Raw genomic sequence first — 18,565 nt, 5'->3', positions numbered from 1 at the left:
TCTTTCCTTTCCCAGAGATCTGACAAGTATACTATTCTGTGTTCACTTAACTTATTTATAGTTTCCCTCTTTATATTCAAGTCGTTCACCTATTCTGAATTTATCTTGGTGTAGGGTGTGAGATGTTGATCTAAACCTAATCTCTCCCATATTGTTTTCCAAATTTCCCAGCAGTTTTTGTCAAATAGTGGATTCATGTCCCAAAAGTTGGGCTCTTTGGGTTTATCATACACTGTCTTGCTGATGTCATTTACCCCAAGTCTATTCCATTGATCCTCCTCTCTGTTTTTACTTTTTTAAAAAATATATGTGCTTCATTTGACAAGTATTTTAATGCCTGTGAGATAGGAGCAGAGACATTTCATTCTGATAACAGTTATTACCTAGCTTAGGGGCTAAAATTTCTAACTACTGGGAACCCGAGACACTGAAGTAGGTTATGGAAATCAACATGAACCAAAAACAATTGATAAAAAGTCGGTGTTTATGAGATTTTAACAATAATTTTAAATTTGCTTGCAGGCCTTAGAGACAGATTTGCATCTTTCCTAGGTGCTATCTAAGATTTTTTTTTCACACTGAAACGTACACGTTTCATCTCCCCAAAGCTTACCAATGATATGTGATTGGTGAATTCTTATTTTTTAACCCAAAGTTTTTCTTTTTCTATTCTAAAATGAACCTATGCTAGTTTTGTAGAAATGAGTTCCTCAGGAGGGTCATATAAAATGTTCATGTCACTTGCATTTTTTTTACCTTCAGAGAATTCATAACATTGTGATCAGGGTATGAATAAACTCTCTGAGGGGGGAAAAAGCATCTAGTGGGACCATTTATCAGGTTTGCCATCATGATAGGGTGGTATGTCAGCTTTGTCTAATGGGTTTATATCAATAATCAATTCCAGAGATATGAGAACTTAAAAACCAATTTTAGTTTGAATATTACTCAGTCAATGCAACCTCTGTAGAAAGAGAAGGATAAAGAGAACAAGGAAAAAAGGGAGAATAAGAAATAGATAAAGCAAGGAGATGTGTGTAGAGCTGTAAATAATACGGGTCACTGAGGTCTTGTGCTATAGCACCAACAGGAGAGAGTTAGGAGCCATGTATATGGCTGATATTCATTTTATATTTTGGGAAGGTTCATTTCAAAGAGTTCTAAGAAAGAACAGCTAGTATTCCATGGATGAAATTCTTTGGAAGAAATCAGTGGAATGGGCTGCCAAGTGAGGGATGAAACCACAGTATTACATTGCTTTATTTTCCCCTCTTAATATATTAAGACTATGAATATTTGTTGGAAATGTTATCGAAATTCTCATTCATATATGGATATGAGTAAATGGCCTCTGATACCTTTTTAACCTCTGAGTTTCTGTGAGTCTGAGACCAATATCTTTCCTTGGTTTTGCCTGAAACTTTTTTTGTTCCTTTATGCCTTGGTTTCCCTTTCTGTAAAAGGAAGGTTATAATATGTCCTTTGTTTTGAGTAAAAATAGGTGCTCCTTTAAGAGATTGCTGAAATACATTATGATTAATATGAAGGATGATTACAAATTAATAAACCAAGAGAAGTTCAAGTTTACAGGATATGGAATCAGAGGCACCTGCAGTTAAGTAACAAATAGGCTTTCCATTATTGCTTAAAAGGAAAACAATTAATTTTTCATAGCATTACTTCTATATTTTAAGTAACTACCATGTAATTTATCATATCATGAGAACACTTATTTGATGCATTTAAGCTTTGTCAGTGTGAGAAGTGAAGAAACTGAGGAAAGGACATTGGGTATGAACCCCAATTAGAAAAGAAGGGAAGCTATGTTCATTCAAAAGAAAGATAATGTAGTACCTTCATTCCACTGGCTACTAGTACTTCATCATTCAACCGACTCACTCATAAAGCAAATCTTTACAAGTATTCCTGCCCTGATAAAATCATAGTCCCCCAAAATGACCGACAACTTTGTAACACTTTCAGTTCAAAGTGTTTTTACATTCATTTTCTCATTTATTTGATGTGTGATAAAGTGACAAATTGTCTCGGCTTAGCAAGAAGTACTATAAAAATATAGAGAAAGGAAAGAAGAAAGGAGACCGCATTAGTCAGAGGGCTAATAGTGTTAGATTAGTTGTGTTCTGAAGGATGGGTAGAATATGGATTGGAAGAGACAGAGATGAAGGGTATTCCAGGAAGAACAGGCACAAAGGACTACAGTCAAGAATAAACATGACCAATTTCAAGGGATTCATGAGAAAAAGAGCTATCCACCATCATAGAAGGAACTGATGGAGTCTTAGTGCAGATTGAAGTATACCATTCTCCACTTTATGTCTTCCATTAAATTTTTTTCTAGCATAAGTGATATGTACTTTCTTTCACAATATGCCAAACATGGAAATATGCATTATGTGATAATACATGTACAACCTAGGTCATATTATCTACTGTCTTGAAGAAGTGGTTAGGATGGGAGGGAAAGAGAGAAGAAGGATTGCAAAATGAAAGAAAATGATTATTAAAAGTTGTATCAACATGAAATCTAGAAAAAAATTAAAAGTTGCTAAATTATTAATAAACTATACATGTCTTTTACCCACGCAAAACCACTATTTGGCCTAACCTAAAAAAATCAAAGAAAGAGGCAAAAATTCTATTTGTACAATAATATTTATTGCAGTACTTTTTGTGCTTACAAATAACTTGAAGCTCAAGGAGTATCAATAAATTTGGGTGAATGCCTGAACAAATTATGGCATGAAAAAATAATTGAATATCATTATATGTAAGAAATTATGAAAGGGACTGTTTTCACAGAGGCTTGAGAAGAATTGTGTGAATTGTTGCAAAATGAGGTGAGCAGAACCAGGTAGAAAATTTATTCATTGTGAAACAAACAACTTGGAAAAACTCATAAACTTTGACCAACATAATGAACCTTTTCTAAGGCCCACCAATGAATGAAGTATGCTATCCACCTCCTGTGAGAGATGTAATGGGCTCATGTTGCAGAATGAGACTTTTTTGGGGGTGGATATAGATAATGTAAGAATTTGCTTGACTGCAAATTATTAATAGTATTGGAGACAAAATAGATTGTAAAACTGAGATAAAACAAAATAATAAAAAAAAAAGATTTGAAAGCCAAATAGGTGTGTGATTAAGAGAGATTCTGGTCACCATGCTGAAGGTTTTGAATTTTATCTTATTGATTATAGGAAGCAACTGGAAATTTTTGAGAAGAATTAAAATGGGATTTTCCAAAAATTAATTCATTCATGGTCTACAGCAGTGGTTCCCAAACTTTTTTGGACTACCACCCCCTTTCCAGAAAAAATATTACTTTGCGCCCCCTGTCACATACTATCACCGTCCCCTTACAGTTATTCACCACCCCTAAATGCACCTGTGGCCATCACTGCTTCCCTGGATCTCTGCTGTACCCACCAGGGGGCGGTGGTGCCCACTTTGGGAATCATTGCTCTACAGAATAGAATAGAGAGAGACTACAATAAAAGCAGAACTCAAGAGGCTCTTAAAGTGATCGACTTACGATATGATTAATGCTTAGTCTAGAGTGAAGGTAAAAAGAATCAGAAAGGAACAAATGAATATGAGTCATTTCAAATGGATGACTCAATAATTCTGCAGTAGAATTTTCCCTCACTACCTATTGCAACATATCTTTGGGACCACGTTCTCTGTTACTTACTGTTCTGGAGTTTGCAAGGGGCGGCCAGACATGTAGCTGCGACACTCATCGGGTGCTGATGATCCTTGGCCTTTATCAATTCCAGCCTCTGATCTGAGGAAACAGTTCATGTCACCCATTAAAATGGGCTAATGTCTAGTCAATAAAGTAGGAAGCCATTTTATAAAATATGCTCGAAAATAGTAACACACAAATAATGAAAACACAATATCTAATCCTCTTGAAAATGCCATCATTTGAAAATACATATTTTATATTGAGGTAAAAAAAATGTAAATTTAGCTCTTGGTTGCCCTTTTTAAATGTAGGATAGGGACTCTCCAACTAAGAGTCTTAAACAATTGCCCAGAACACTAACAAGTTATATTCTTGCCTCTGGCATTCTAGGATAGCCCTGGCATATGGAAATCTTGTATGAGGAAGCTCTAAACTCATTGTCTTACATAATTATCTGGAGCAAAGGTGTTAAACAAGTGGCCTAAATTCCCTGTAACACTGCTAAGTGTTGAATCAAATTAAAATTAGACATTTAACAAAATAAACCACAAATTAATATTATCTACATTGTATCATACTTTATTTTGTTAAACATTTCCTATCTACATTTAAAAAAAAAAACAACTTGACTTTCCTCTAGAATAGACATGGAGTATTGGTTCCAAGGTAGAAGGGCAAGCACCCAGTAAACATAAAATGCAAAGGAGCAAAATATTATTTTGTCATAAGGTCGATAGAAACATGCAACGAGTTCCCTTCCTGATGGCAGACATACCTTTTGCTCCCTGAAGGTTTTGAGTCCTGTTCTGCCTCCTCCGACCTTTTTCCTGGGGCTAACTTTTCTGCACTGTCTAGCAAGGCACTCAGGGCGACCCTCCTGAAAACATTTCCATGAGCTTCCTTGATGAACTGGACCAGTTGCCGGATGTCACAGTAAAGCCCCTATGGAGTGGTAAGCATGAGGTATAGCAGAAAAGAGAGAAAGTTATATCATTAGAGAGTTTTCTCATGGAGCCTGAAAAAGAAGGCTTGGAATAGTGCTGAAATTAATTTTTAAAAAGAAGTGTGATTTATCATGGAGGCTATGTGCTAATACACGCAAATTTTTCACATTGAAAACTTGAGGAACAAATTTCATCTTACATCTCTAGGGGTGATAAAATTAAGTGTTTCTAGGCCACCTTTCCTTCATCAAAGAAATTTGAAAAGGACTCATGTGTGTGACATAATTACAATAGTCCTTTTTGTGGTTGTCAAGAACTGAAAACTAAGGAAGAGCCCATAAGTTGGAAATGGTTGAATAAATTTTGATGTATTTCTATGTGTATTTACATACATGTGCATGTACACATTTATGCAACTTATATATTTGCATATATGAGATATGTAATGGAAAACCACTGTGTTTTAAGAAATGATGAAAAGGGAAATTTTAGAGAAAACTGAGAAGACTTGTATGAATCAATGAAGAGTAAAAAGAGTAGAACTAGGAGAACCAAAATCTATGTGAAAAGAAAAGTATTATAAAGGCAAATCACTTTGAAAAACAACAATGATTAGCAGGATGGCCAACCACAATTCTGGAAGACTGATGATAAAGTCTGCTTTCAAAGAACTCATGAATTCTGGGTGAAAAATGAAAAGTATGTACTTTGGATGTGGCCAATTTAGAAATGGGTCTTTCTTGACCACATATGTTAATTACACTTTTTTCAGGGTGAATATGAGTAGTAGGTAGATAGAGTAGTTTTTTGGTAATTAGAAAAAAATAATTAACTTAAAATAATGTCAATTTTCATACTTTAGACTTCAAGATCATTGGATACAATATAAAATTATAATACTATAGCCCCAGCCTTTTAGTTCCTAGGCTTCTACTGAGAACACATAATTATGATCAAAAAAGGAAATAAAAGGGAGGGGATTTTGATTTGGGGTTTTGATTCCAGTTTTTGACCTTTGTCCAAAAGCATTTTTAGTCCTCTCCACCATAGCTAAAGTTGATATAATTCTCATTGGAAGGTCTTCTGCAACAAGCCTGATTATTTCAAAGACATCAGGGTACAATGTTTAGGTTTCAGGATACATGGCATCTTATAGCTCACTTATAAAAATCTGCCCATTTCTAACCCTATTTTCTAAATAGCCAGATTTGTTCTGTATGAATATAAAGCATCATTTTGATCAGTCAAACCCAACTTATGTGTTAACACACTGAAAAATTGATATTTGTGATGAAATTGTCATTTGTGTGATCAGTAGAGGGGAAGGGGTAAGAGAGGGGATTAGCAAACTCTTTAAAAGGTTTTTATGAGACATTCAGTAACTTAGGTCCTTGCTTTGATGATTTTGCAAGTCTGGAAAAATAGTTCCCACGTGGTCTCCCTTTGTTTATTCTCTTTTCAAGTCTGAATGTTTAGAGTTCTAAGCGATTTTCTGAATTGGGGCAGGAATTGTGCTTCATTTACTCACAGGCTCACTTAGGTGCCAATGGGCAGAATCTGCTTATGAGGTTGTAACATATATAGCTAGTTAGAATGCAGAATATATCTTCAGCCACCTATTAAAGTCAGTTTTGGCAGCACTGTCTCAAAGCACAATTTTTTTCTGAAGCAATTAAGTAATAACTTCTTGCACACCTGTCCCCTTTGTCTCTTTAAGGGCCTGAGGGGAGTTTAATTAACCCAGTCCTGCTATTAGGAATCTAAGATGTCAGATTATAACCTTCATTCAACATACAGTGGCAACCATTTTATAACATATTTGCATTCATTACTAAAGCAAATATAATTTGGAATAGTGCTCATAAAACCATTAGCATTTTGTTGTAATCCTTATTACTGTTATGATTAAAAATTTTTTTGTTATTATGAACTTGATACACCAAAAACATGAACATTTCCCAGTTCAAAGAAGAGAAAAAGAGGGCAGACAGCACGTAAAATTGTGAAACTCCATTACATATGGATTGTTCTGTCAAGAATTTAACATTAGTTCCAACAATGTCTTACTTGTCTGTATCCTCTTCTAAACTTCTTTCTCCTCCTTCTGTGTTTTAAAAAGGACTCATTATCATTCATTCCTTTCTTTTTCTTATTTTTAGTACCCCAAATAGTGAATAAATATAATCAAACAAAATCCATTTATATATTTGCCCTATCTGAAATTAGTCACTTGTAGACTATTGCTATCATACTAAGAAGGCATTCTGTTCTCCAAGATCTTTCTAAAATCATCATTTTTATAATTATAGGGTTTAGGGGCAGCCTCATGGACACTATTCTAGGGCACTTCCTTGATCATTTGTAAATTCATTTTCTGAATGGAATTCAGTCAAAACTTACCCCAATCAAGCCAAGGTTGGACTTAACAATTTTGAGTAAATCTGTACCTACTTTAGCAGACTTCTTTGATTGGAGCTCAAAGTTTACTGCAAACATCTCACAAATGATCAAAAAATCTTCATGAGATGAGTGGCTAATAAATATTCCTCTACTTTCCTCTTTTCCATCTTAGGAATTCTTTGGTCAGGGAAAGTGGAATAGAGAGTAAGAGTGCTCTTAAATTTCCTCAGTGAATCACCTACTGCTGGAGCTGAAGGAACAGCGACAAAATAGAATACTTTCCAGTTTAATATTCTCTACTTCCACTTCCCTACCCCTTCAACCTCCCTTCCTCCTTTGTTGCTCTGGTTTTAAGGCCTCTCATGTATTTGAGCTGGCATACTCTTGTGCAGAGAGATCCTCACCAGGTTTTCAGGACTGTGTAGTTCATGCGTAGTAGATGCACAGCGGGTGATGAGGGATTTAAACATAGCACTGACAATAATACCTTCCACATTCTGGGCTGTGGATTTGTTGTCCACTGTGGTGAAGTTATTCCCAAACCCAGCTTTATCTGGAAAGCAAAGGTACAATTTAAAGGCAATTAGCTTAGTGGAACAATGGGATCTTGCAAACAATTCACTAGCAAAAGGAGACACGTTATGAAACAAAAGTCATAATAATACCCTGTAGACTTTGAAACAAATAAACAGCACTCCCTTTACAGCCTCTTCTCTTATATAATTATTTTATCTTGTTTAGAGAATCTTTTGATAACATCTAAAGGTGAAATGGTGAAAATACTATGTGAGTCAGAGAATATGGGTTCAAATCTTAGTTCTGTAGTGTAATATTTGTTGAAGACTCTGGGCTTCAGTTTCCTTATTTGTAAAATGAAGGGGTTTAATTAGATGATTCCCTAAGTTCTCTTTCCATTCTAAATATATGATCCTATAATTCTAATCTTTTGTGGGATGGAAAAACTTTCAGACATAGAATTATTTTAACAGTGATCTCTTCTGTTTGAAATGGTACCCCCAAGGTCTAAATGATATCTTTTAGGGTTCACCTACATGATCAGTGAAGGGTTGCTATGCTCCTTACCTAAACTATTGTACTCAATGAGGAGTAGGAAGGAAAAGCTGACAGGAAGTATGGAATGAGATTAAAAGGGGGAAAAATAGAGAGTTCTGACAAGGAAATCAACTCAACCCAACCTTTATTAGGCACCAGTTAAGCCCAAGGCAAACCATGTTCAAGGAAGAAGTACGACATAGTGGATAGTGTATGATTGTGTTTAGATGTTGCTTTTGATAATCATTAGTATGGGAGATTCAATTTTTCTGAGCCTCAAACAACTGTTAAAGGCAGGAAGTTGGGAGCCAAGCCATCTGCCATTTGTAATATTGCTCACACTGGGAAATCCTAGACCTATGAAGTCATGTAGGTACAGGCACAATAGACTATGTTACATCCTGGGGACACAAAGTATGAAACTTGGATATTATCTAGAGAAGGGAAAGATCACTTTCAAGTGAGGAAAGAGGAACACCTTCATGAAAAATGTGATCATGCACTGACCCTGGAAATAAAGGGATTTAAAGGTAAGGAGGAATTAAGGGATAAAAGGATTAAAGGCAAGGAGAATGTCTAATAGAATATGAATGGAAGTGAGAGCCAGGCCAGTCTGACTAGATAATGGATTTTGTGCAAGGAAGTAATGAATAATGAGGCTTTACAATAAAACATAAGGAGGCTACATAGGTAGACTAGAGTCAGGCTATTATATACATATGTGTATGTCTATGTGTATAATGTATATAATATATATAAATATGTATAATAGCACATAAAATATGTAGTAGAATGCATAAAAATAAAACTCTTACTTTCCACTCTGTATTGTATACTATACAATACTATGTATTAGTTCCAAGGCAAAAGAATGGTAAGGGCTAAGCAATGGGGGTTAGGTGACTTGTCCTGTATCATACAGCTCCAAAGTGTCTAATTTGAACCTGTCTCTAAGCCTAGTTCTCTTCTCCACTGAGCTACCCAGCTTCCCCCAGGCTATAAGATGCTTTAAAAGCCATGCAGGTGTTTGTTTCTAACCCTGGAGGTGACTGGGAACCACTGGAGTTTATTGAGTAGAGGAGTAACAATCAGTACTGTACTTTGAATAATCATTTGGGATCTGTTGTGGAAGATGAATTGGAAAAAAAAGAGAGACTTGAGGTAAAAAACCAAATAAAAGGCAATTTTAATGGCCCATATAAAAGGTGTTTTTACTACTGTAGTTTGAACTAGGTTGGTGATCCATATGTGCTTACATATGTACAAATAATTTTCCCTCATTTAATGTTAGGTCTTTGTGGGGGGGAGGGGGCTTACAGTCACATATTAAATGTTTGTTAAGTAGAATGGAAGTAGGTAGATGGTAAATTGGATGGAGTACTAGACCTGCAGTCAGAAGGACTTGAGTTCAAAATCTGATTCATACTGTGGCAGGTAAAAGATGAAATGCTTGAGGAAACAAAGGTTTGAGTTTTGCAGAGCATTTTGATTTATTAAACAGTGCATACCTATTGCCTAACAAACTGAGACCAAGCCCCTTCCTCAGCTCATGGCTGGACCTCAAAAACAGGGGGAGAAATATTTTTGCACAATATATTTTTATAGTACAATATATTTTATACAGTAAAACTTTAATCAAACAATGCCAATTAATTAAAAGGAAACAATTAAACAGGATAAAATATTACTTAATCTGATTTTTAATTGGAGAACAGATTGCGGACTTTCCAAATTGGAAAAGGACAGCAAAAGGTGCAGTTCCTTGAAATCAGAAAGAGAAGTGTCCCTCTTACCCCAAATGTCTGTATTCAAATAAAGGAACACGGAAGCAATACCTGATTGATCAATATGAAATATGTGGATCTCTTACCTGTTTCCTTATAATAATATGAGGGCAGTTTTCAGAAAAGACACATGGATTGTTTAAGATATATGATTGTAAGAAAACTTATTTCATCAGTCTTTGGATCTGACCAGGTTTCTGGTCAATATGACTTAGGTCCGTAGTTAAGAATCTCTAAACAGGAGGTAGAGCTGGTTTAGCTTCCCAGCCATGTAGAGGTTCAAACAGTGCAATAAGGTTTTCTCCCAGTTCCCACAATTGAATAAAGTCTTCCTAGAAGAAAGAACTTGGATAGACCCATAACTGAATAGAAAGGGAACTGAGCTAGCTACAGAATTGAGTCACAAGGTTTGGAATTAGTGTGGTTTACTCAATTCTCACAATTAACCACCTGCTGTTCCAATCCCCATAATTCCCTCAATATATGAACTAGCTAGTGACCTTAGGCAAGTCACTTAATTTTAGTCTCTCTCATTTTCCTTAAGTGGAAAATGAGGAATTATCTAATAATAGCATCAATCTCTCAGGGTTATTGTGAGAATAAAGAAAAAATAATTGTAAGCATTTTGTAAGCTTTAAAGCACTAATTATTGCTAGCTATTATTATTAACATAATATTTTTAAAAATTATTATAATTATTAATTGATTGGGGGAAGATATTAGGAATAAGGATATTAGGTATAAGGATCAAATGAGATAACATATGCAAAGCTCTTTGTACACCTTAAAGTGCTATAAAAATGTTAAATATGAGCAGTAGTGGTTGTAGTAGTAATAGTAGTATAGTAGTAATTGCAGTAGTAGTAGTAGAAGTTTTAGTGGTTGTAGTAGTGGTAGTGGTGGTAAATGAAAGTAGTAAGAACATACATTGCTTACTTTTCCCTTTTAAGAATCAGTTTGCTAATTACTTACTATGGACCTCAGGATTATTGGAAATCATACTTAGTACACTGTTGAATACAAATTATTCTGTAGCATATGTGTAGCTGAATTTTCATTAAAAATATATTTGAAATGTTTGGTCTATTCCAGATGGTTTTCTTACATTACTGTAAGGAATGCTCCTCCTAGAATAGTGGTTAAAGAATCACATATTTAGAGCTAGAAAATACTTCAGGGGCCATTTAGTCCCATATTTTCATTTCACAGATGAGAAAATTGAGGCACGATGTGCTCAAGGCCACATAGGTAGTAAGAGATAGAGCTGGGATTTGATCCCACATCCTCTAGAGGAGTTTTCCTATGGCCACGTACCCATGAAATAGTATAGAGCTCTTTACCTATACTTGCATAAACTTTTAGAATAATTTGTTTATTCTGGCAAATACTGCAATGAAAAAAAAACAATTAGAGACAATCTTCAAGTAAGAGTTACAATTCTGTTTTGTTTATTGTATTTCTATATGTGTCTATGTATCAGTATATATATATATATATATGCACATACTATGTAGCTATATACATGCATATGCGTTTTTCTATGTTTCCTCTGTTATATCTTAAAAGTCCTTGGCTCAATTCTCTTTTCCAGAAAGATAAAGAAGACCAACCATCTGAGAGGCTGAATAGCCATTTGAGAACTAAGAATAAAGACCCCCAGAAACCTGCCCTCTACAGTTTAGAGATGACAAATCTAGATATATCTTGCTTGAGTCTGGGCTGCAAAGATTAGGGAATGTAGTATACAGAATTGGGGGATATAGTTGTTTTTTTTTTTTTTTTTATTGAAACACAAAGGGTTTAATTGTTTGAAGGATGTTGGTTAGGAAGGTGGATTAAAGGAAAGCCCTATCAGTTATCTCAGGAACCTCAGGTGGGGGAAGGGAAGTAAAGACGGAATCTGAGTAAGGACCTGCCTCACTCAGTTTTACAAAATGCTATCTAAAAGAAAATAAATGATGATTTGATTAAATTATAAATAATGCTGTCAATTAGATAACTCTCCACAGATTTAACTCCTCTCTATTTTCTCTCCTTATAAACTCCACAACCACTCAGGTAAGGGAGGGAAGGCAGGGTGGTATTGGGAAAGGAAGATATAAAGGGTCTATCTAAAACAATAATTTCTTAAGTAAATATATCAATGCTAGGCTAAATTTCAATATTGAAGCTAGATACTCTAAGAGCTCGATCATTGACTTCCTCCCTCCACGGATGATCCAGTCAACTGCCTCTCCTCAAGATTCTAAAACCTCTAACAGCTTTTTGGAACTCAGCCAAAGCTAGAAAAAAAACTATATCCCCCAATTCTGTATACTACAGGAATGACTGAAGGTTGAAGTCTTGGCTTTAATCAAATTAGGATCCATGATCAAAGTAATCATTCCTGGCTGACCTTTGAATTAACTTTAGTTAATCCCTCTCCCTAAAAGGAACAAATTGCTTCCTTTTCCACGTTAGGAATCTGCTTGCTAATTGTGTACCATAGATCTCAGGATTATTGGAAATCACACTAGTGCATTCTTGACAACAAATTATTCTATAGCACAGCCAGGGTTATTTTCCTGCAATAATAAAAATGCAAATTATTTTGCAATCAATAATTTCCCCATTGGTGCATACTTGGCAAATGTACAATTCTCCATAGCATCTCCCCCAGACTATGTCTTGAAAGATAGTCCTTTTCTTTTCCTCACTTTAACTGGCCCTGGAAATACATGCTTATATATTTTAAAACACATTCTACCTCGAGGAACTCGAGAGGACCTCCAAATAGCACAGGCTACCTCGCCATGGTCTCTCCTAGTCTTTTTGGTGACATCCATACTTACTATCAGTGACTGGTTCCATACAGAATCCTAGCAAAGCATGCAAGAAATCCACTACGTTATTGAGGGAATCCTTGTTCACATAGTCCCTCATGGTTTGTCGAAACTGCATTTTATCTAGCTTGTAAAGCTTAGTGAGGCAGTTCTGGGCCTGCAACGAAGTAAGAAAAGTAAAAAAGTCAAGAGCATCTACTTAAGTGACCTTTATCGTTTTTCCCCTCCTCCTCTTCCAACCCCGACCATCCAGAAGCCTCTGAAAGTAAGGGTATAAATTCATTTTATCTTGGCTAGTTCTACTCTGTCCAGTCCATTCAACCCCAGCAAACCTTTAAGCAATTCCCATGTCCAAGCCCTCTGAGGATGCTATAGTGGGAAGAATGTTGGATCAGAGGGTCAGAGGACCTGAATTCAAATCCTGAATTTGTCTCTTATTTACCTGTGTGAACTTGGGTAAGTCATTTTACTGTTCTGGATTCCAGTTTTCCCAACTAGAATCAATGACTTTGAAGGTACATTTCATCTCTAAACCTAAGATCCTAAATATAGACCTGGCATAGCCCCTATTCTCAAGGAGTTAACCATCCATCCAAGCATTCACACTCAAGGTAGAAATTCATGAAAACATGACTATTATCCCCAGAAAATGACTATCAAAATGAGGAGGCTGTAGCAGAGAGTCTCTTAGGTTCTTGTTAGCCCCAATTCCCAAGATTCTATGCACACATAGTATCTGGGAATGAGAGGAGACCTTTTAAGCCTCTTCCATGAGCATCTTAGCCTTAGGAAATGCAGTGATCCTGTTCTATGGGGATGACATATAGGACTAGCATATGACACTCTTTAATAGAAACAGTTGGGAATTGATAAGGATAAGTCTAGCATGGTGGAGGGAGAGTAGAGAAAATAACAGGTCACCAACCGAAAAGGGAAGGTCTGAAGAGGGATTCTCTATGAGTGACCCTAAGCTCTGAGAATCTATTAATCAACACAAAGATGCCCGATCATGGAAGGCAGACCTGGGATGGGGCATATGAAATACTCCCTTGAGTATGAATGCTAAAAACCAACCTCTTTGACATGGAACCCTGAGAATCTTTTAAACTGACTGGAAAAGACTAACATTTAGAATCATTAGGAAGTTTCTTGCTATATCCTTAAATCACAGTTAATAGAAACTTTGACTATTTTTTGCACAAAGCAAAATAAAGGATTATGAAAGGAAAATTATTTTTTCCCTCTCTAAAGACAATAGTTTTTGAAGGCTGGAAATGAGAATAACCAAACTTTAATCCCGAGTAGGTTGCTAATGATTAGATCTCAGTGAAACTGTCATTTAAAGGGGCAGCTGGGTAGCTCAGTGGATTGAGAGCCAGGCCTAGAGACAGGAGGTCCTAGGTTCAAATCCAGCCTCAGACACTTCCCAGCTGTGTGACCCTGGGCAAGTCACTTGACCCCCATTGCCTACCCTTACCACTCTTCCACCTATAACAGAAGTTAAGGGTTTAAAATAAAATAAAAGAAAAGAAAAGAAACTGTCATTTATTTACCTATAAAATAAATACTATTTGTTACAGAATACAATTGAATGCTTTTAAATAAAAATGCTGGATTAAACAATCTCATTCTAGAAATAATGATATTTGTCACATGGCACTGTAATGTTTGCAAAGAAAATGTTGAAATAGAAAATGCTAATGTATAAATTATGGCATTTATTCTAAAATAAATGAAAGTACCCAGTAAAGGTGAGGCCAAGATGGCAGATTAGGGCCAGCCACGCAGCTGAACTCTCCTAATATCTCTTTCCAAACAATTTTAAAATAATGCCTCAAACCAAATTTGGGAGCAGCACAGTCAACAGAGAGACATTTTTTTTTTTCAGGCTAAGAAAATTTAAGAGATTGGCAGGAGATGTCTGTGACACCAGCCCCGAGGGATGACCTGTCTGGAGCCCACACATGCAATGGCATCAGCAAGCAGCAGCAGCTTAGGGAGCTCTCAGTACAGAGATGGTAAAGACAGAATATTAAACTGATCTAATCACTATCCAATCATTCTGAAGAAATAGCTGCAACTACAATCACTTTGACCCAGCAATACCATTACTAGATCTGTACCCAAAAAGCTCAAAGGAAAAGGAAAAAGTCCATGTACAAAAATATTTATAGTTGCTCTTTTTAGGGTGGTAAAGAATTGGAAATTAAGGAGATGCTTATCGGTTGAATGGATAAACAAATTGTGACATATGATTGTGATGGAGAATTTGGAACTCAAAATTTAAAAGAAAAAATATTAAAATACATAAATAATAAATATTTAAAAAATATTTTAAAGTATAATGCCAAACTCAATCATTCAGAGACCATTAAGACTTCTAAAAAATTCCAGTGGGCAGTTTATAATAGAGCTTAGAAAAGTCTTCAAATTGTGTACTTTGTTCTTTTTAAAAGAGTTTTAAGAAATTTTGAAGATTTTAGACCATTTAGTCAGTCAGAATAATAGTGATTAGGCTATGTTGGAAGGTTTTCCATTCTTTTCCAATTCAATAACTATTTCAACATTTAGTAACTTGATAATTTTCATTTCCATTTTAACACATTTGCTGAAGGTGGAAAGGGCTACTGGGGAGTGAGAAAAGATTTTTAGCTGTTTTGAGGGGATACTAGAGAAGTTCACAAAATGAAAATTTCAGAAAGTCTTAGTTTCAAAATGATTTATGATTTTTTTTTTTTTGGAAATTGGGCTTTACTCTGGGAAAATCTATTTGTCTAGCTAGCCAGCTAATTATTTGCTATATTTACTTAAATTCTACAGGCAAATCTATTTGCTATTATCAATATGGAACTAGGCCTCAAGTTAACACATGGAACATTTGCAGACTGAGTTAATAATTTTCTGTTGAGTATTTTTTCTGCTTCCCTAAAATTTCTATAAACTTTTTTCCCCCCTATCTCCATCTCAGGACCTGCTGTTTTATCAATATGAGCTATTCCTGCCATAGAAAATTCTACCATTGATTTGCATGGACAATTTGTTAGTAATATATAGTCTTTTTTAAAAAAAACAAACAAACCTCTTTTCTTCTGTCCTGGATTTTATAAAAGCAGTAAGGGCTAGGCAAGCAGGTTTAAGTGACTTGCCTAAGGTCACACAGCTAGGAAGTGACTAAGGTCAATTTGAACCCAGGTCCTCCTGACTCTACTGGTTCTCTATTGATCATGCTACTTAGCTGCCCCGATTTAGTTTTATACAGAACAATACATCTCGGAGATAGGACTGGGATTCAGGTCTTCCTGACTCCAAGGCCAGCCTCCTCTCCATTATACCAAGCTACCTTTCTCAAAGGGACTCATCGTCCATGAAAGAAGCTTGCTGGTTGTCAGCAATGATAATCATTCCTCCTCTTTGTGTTGATATTGTTCAAATGGCTTGCTAACAAAAAGTTTTTAACTCAGTTCCAACTAGGACAATCACAAATGAATATTTCTCCATTCACTTCAATATTTTTTTCTTATATAACTAATCCTTTTCATAGTGAGGGGGTTTCTTCAGCCAAAGCATAGTCACTCAAATTGAGAAGCAAAATGAAGGTTAAAAAAATAAATTTGCAAAGTAGGCTGCTGAATTGGTCTTCAAGATAAATAAATTGGTCTTCAAGATAAATAAATGATGTACATCAGAATCTAAGGCCAGATAAAAGTGTCAAGAACTAATTCTGCTATAACCTAAATTTTTAAAAATAAGCACAAAATAATTAAAAATGTATTTTCCAATCGAAGAAAAGGGAAGAAGCAAGAGTGGCCCTTAAATTAATTAAAGAAACAGCATGCTAATAATTTTGAGTGAGTATTTCAGGACAAAACTAATATTATTAAAACTGGGCTGGCACTCAGTTTGGCAAGATCTTGAAACTCTGACCAAATTTGTAGAGTGATCTCCTGGATTTAGGTTTGCCTACATCCCCTATTTTAAAATAAAGGCCATGAGAAAGAAAGGCCATAACCATGATTCAACTTAAAACAAGCTATTTCAGCAAACACTAGCTTTGATTTTCAGAATTTATTTTAGTCTGAAAGTAAAAGTAAAAGAATAATCTAGAGCAGGGGTTCCCAGTCTGTGGACTCTAGGTAGGGATCCGTGGAGTTACTATAATGGGTCACTCGCAAGCCCAAATAGGCCTCAAGCAGTATCATTTTGTAGATTAAATAAATCTAGGTATAAATAAATAAATTTAGTTATAAATATTATTTTACAAATATATATGGATGCTATTGTGATTAATAAGATAAAATTCATTTAAAAAATTATTAAATTCAGATTAGCTTTCTGTCATCATGAACTTTCCCAGTCAATGGGCTCTAATTGTCCAGCTTCTAACATGTAGGGGTCCCAGAATCTTTTTGATGTTGAGTTCTCATACTTGAAAATTGGGGAACCTCTGATCTAGAGGATTAAGATGCAAATGATGCAATCCAGGACAAGTTAACAAAAATTTCCCCTGTAATAATGACCATGAAACCCAAACTATAGAGTTTCAGGTTTCATATAGACCTCAAATTCACCAACTTGGATATCTTGAAATAAAGTCTCAATTCAGTTCTGGAACAGAACCATGAGATTTAACACTAACTATTGGTACTGGCTGTCTACTTTTCCCCACTAAATGGAATTTCCTATCAATATTTATATAATATGTTTAATAAAATAAAACATTAAATATTTAATCCTCCCCCCCACCCCCCCCATATCCAGAGTTAAAACTTGTGACCGCTATAGCCAGCCAGGTGATTAAAAAGAAACACTTGGCTTTTGACACTAGAAATTGGTTAAATTTATTCAGTCTTAAAATGTTTATTTCAAACCACTGTTCACATATTCTAATTATAAATCCTTTCCCCGATTTGGAGCCAGCCAGCCTGCACTCAGATAAGTAACGAAAGTAATTTTCTCAATCCTAGGTTTGGGTTTTATAATGCCCTGAGATAACTAAGATAATTTCTTTTTCAGGACACTATAGATTATTGGTCCAAAGCATTCAACTTAATAGAAAACTATGAGTCCTCATTGACAAGAGATTCTATAAGCCGGAGGGAGGGATGGGGAAGGGAGATGGAATCTACTTTAATTCTCTTACATTCTCTCGGAATACCTGGTGTCTCAGACGATCGCCAGAGAGCCCTCGGTGTCCTTCTCCACAGCCATAGGCACAACCCAAAGATTTTACAATTTTGATGAGCATGGTTAGAGCAAGCCTATGGGTGCTTACAGGTGTGCTTTCATCCTAGTGCCCATGAGAGAGAAGAATAAACATTGGTTTAACACTCCCATTAATGTCCTTGGGCCAATTCTGCATTTGCCTTGAATAATCTAACATATCTGATCCCCAGTTAAAATACCATTTGTTACAAGCAAACCCCCACAGCCTGAAGAATGTTAGTCAGCTGTTGATAGCTACAACTGCTGCTTTTTTCCAGTTAGTTGGTATATATGTTGTTTAAAATAAACCAAACTACTCCACACATTTGGTACATCTTCTACAATAGTCCTTGATGGCCATAAAAAATAACTATGTTTGATTATGGTGGCAATCACTGAGAAAATAAAAATAAATTTTTTCTTGAAGGAGATAACTGATCAGAAGGCACAATTCCATGCCAGCATAAGGTATGGAATATTAAGTTTTGAAAATTGGTCACAATTTTTGAATCAATTTCAGTTTACCAAATGACTGTTCCCAATAATCTTTGAATCTTTAAGGTTCTTAATCTCTCTCTTCCTCCTTCTCTCCTACTCACTCTCTCTCTCTCTCTCTCTCTCTCTCTCTCTCTCTCTCTCTCTCTCTCT

General features: G+C 35.6%; 1 protein-coding gene across 3 annotated transcripts in view; it reads right to left on the bottom strand.

The window, feature by feature from the left end:
- UNC80 (unc-80 homolog, NALCN channel complex subunit) overlaps positions 1 to 18,565 on the bottom strand; it is a 233,058-nt gene that overhangs the window by 156,974 nt on the left and 57,519 nt on the right. For 2 of the 3 annotated variants that reach the window (XM_044667510.1, XM_044667509.1), the window contains exons 14-18: positions 17,856 to 18,002; positions 12,725 to 12,872; positions 7,461 to 7,609; positions 4,488 to 4,654; positions 3,716 to 3,808 (exon numbers count right to left, since the gene is read on the bottom strand). In XM_044667510.1, coding sequence (XP_044523445.1) covers positions 3,716 to 3,808; positions 4,488 to 4,654; positions 7,461 to 7,609; positions 12,725 to 12,872; positions 17,856 to 18,002 — 704 coding nt within the window. The remainder of the gene's footprint in view (positions 1 to 3,715; positions 3,809 to 4,487; positions 4,655 to 7,460; positions 7,610 to 12,724; positions 12,873 to 17,855; positions 18,003 to 18,565) is intronic. The other variant, XM_044667511.1, reaches the window with a different exon arrangement.

Source organism: Gracilinanus agilis, chromosome 3, assembly GCF_016433145.1.
Source record: "Gracilinanus agilis isolate LMUSP501 chromosome 3, AgileGrace, whole genome shotgun sequence".
Taxonomy (NCBI): domain Eukaryota; kingdom Metazoa; phylum Chordata; class Mammalia; order Didelphimorphia; family Didelphidae; genus Gracilinanus; species Gracilinanus agilis.
The sequence above is the reverse complement of the archived record's forward strand: the minus strand, read 5'-3'. Positions and strand labels throughout refer to the sequence as shown.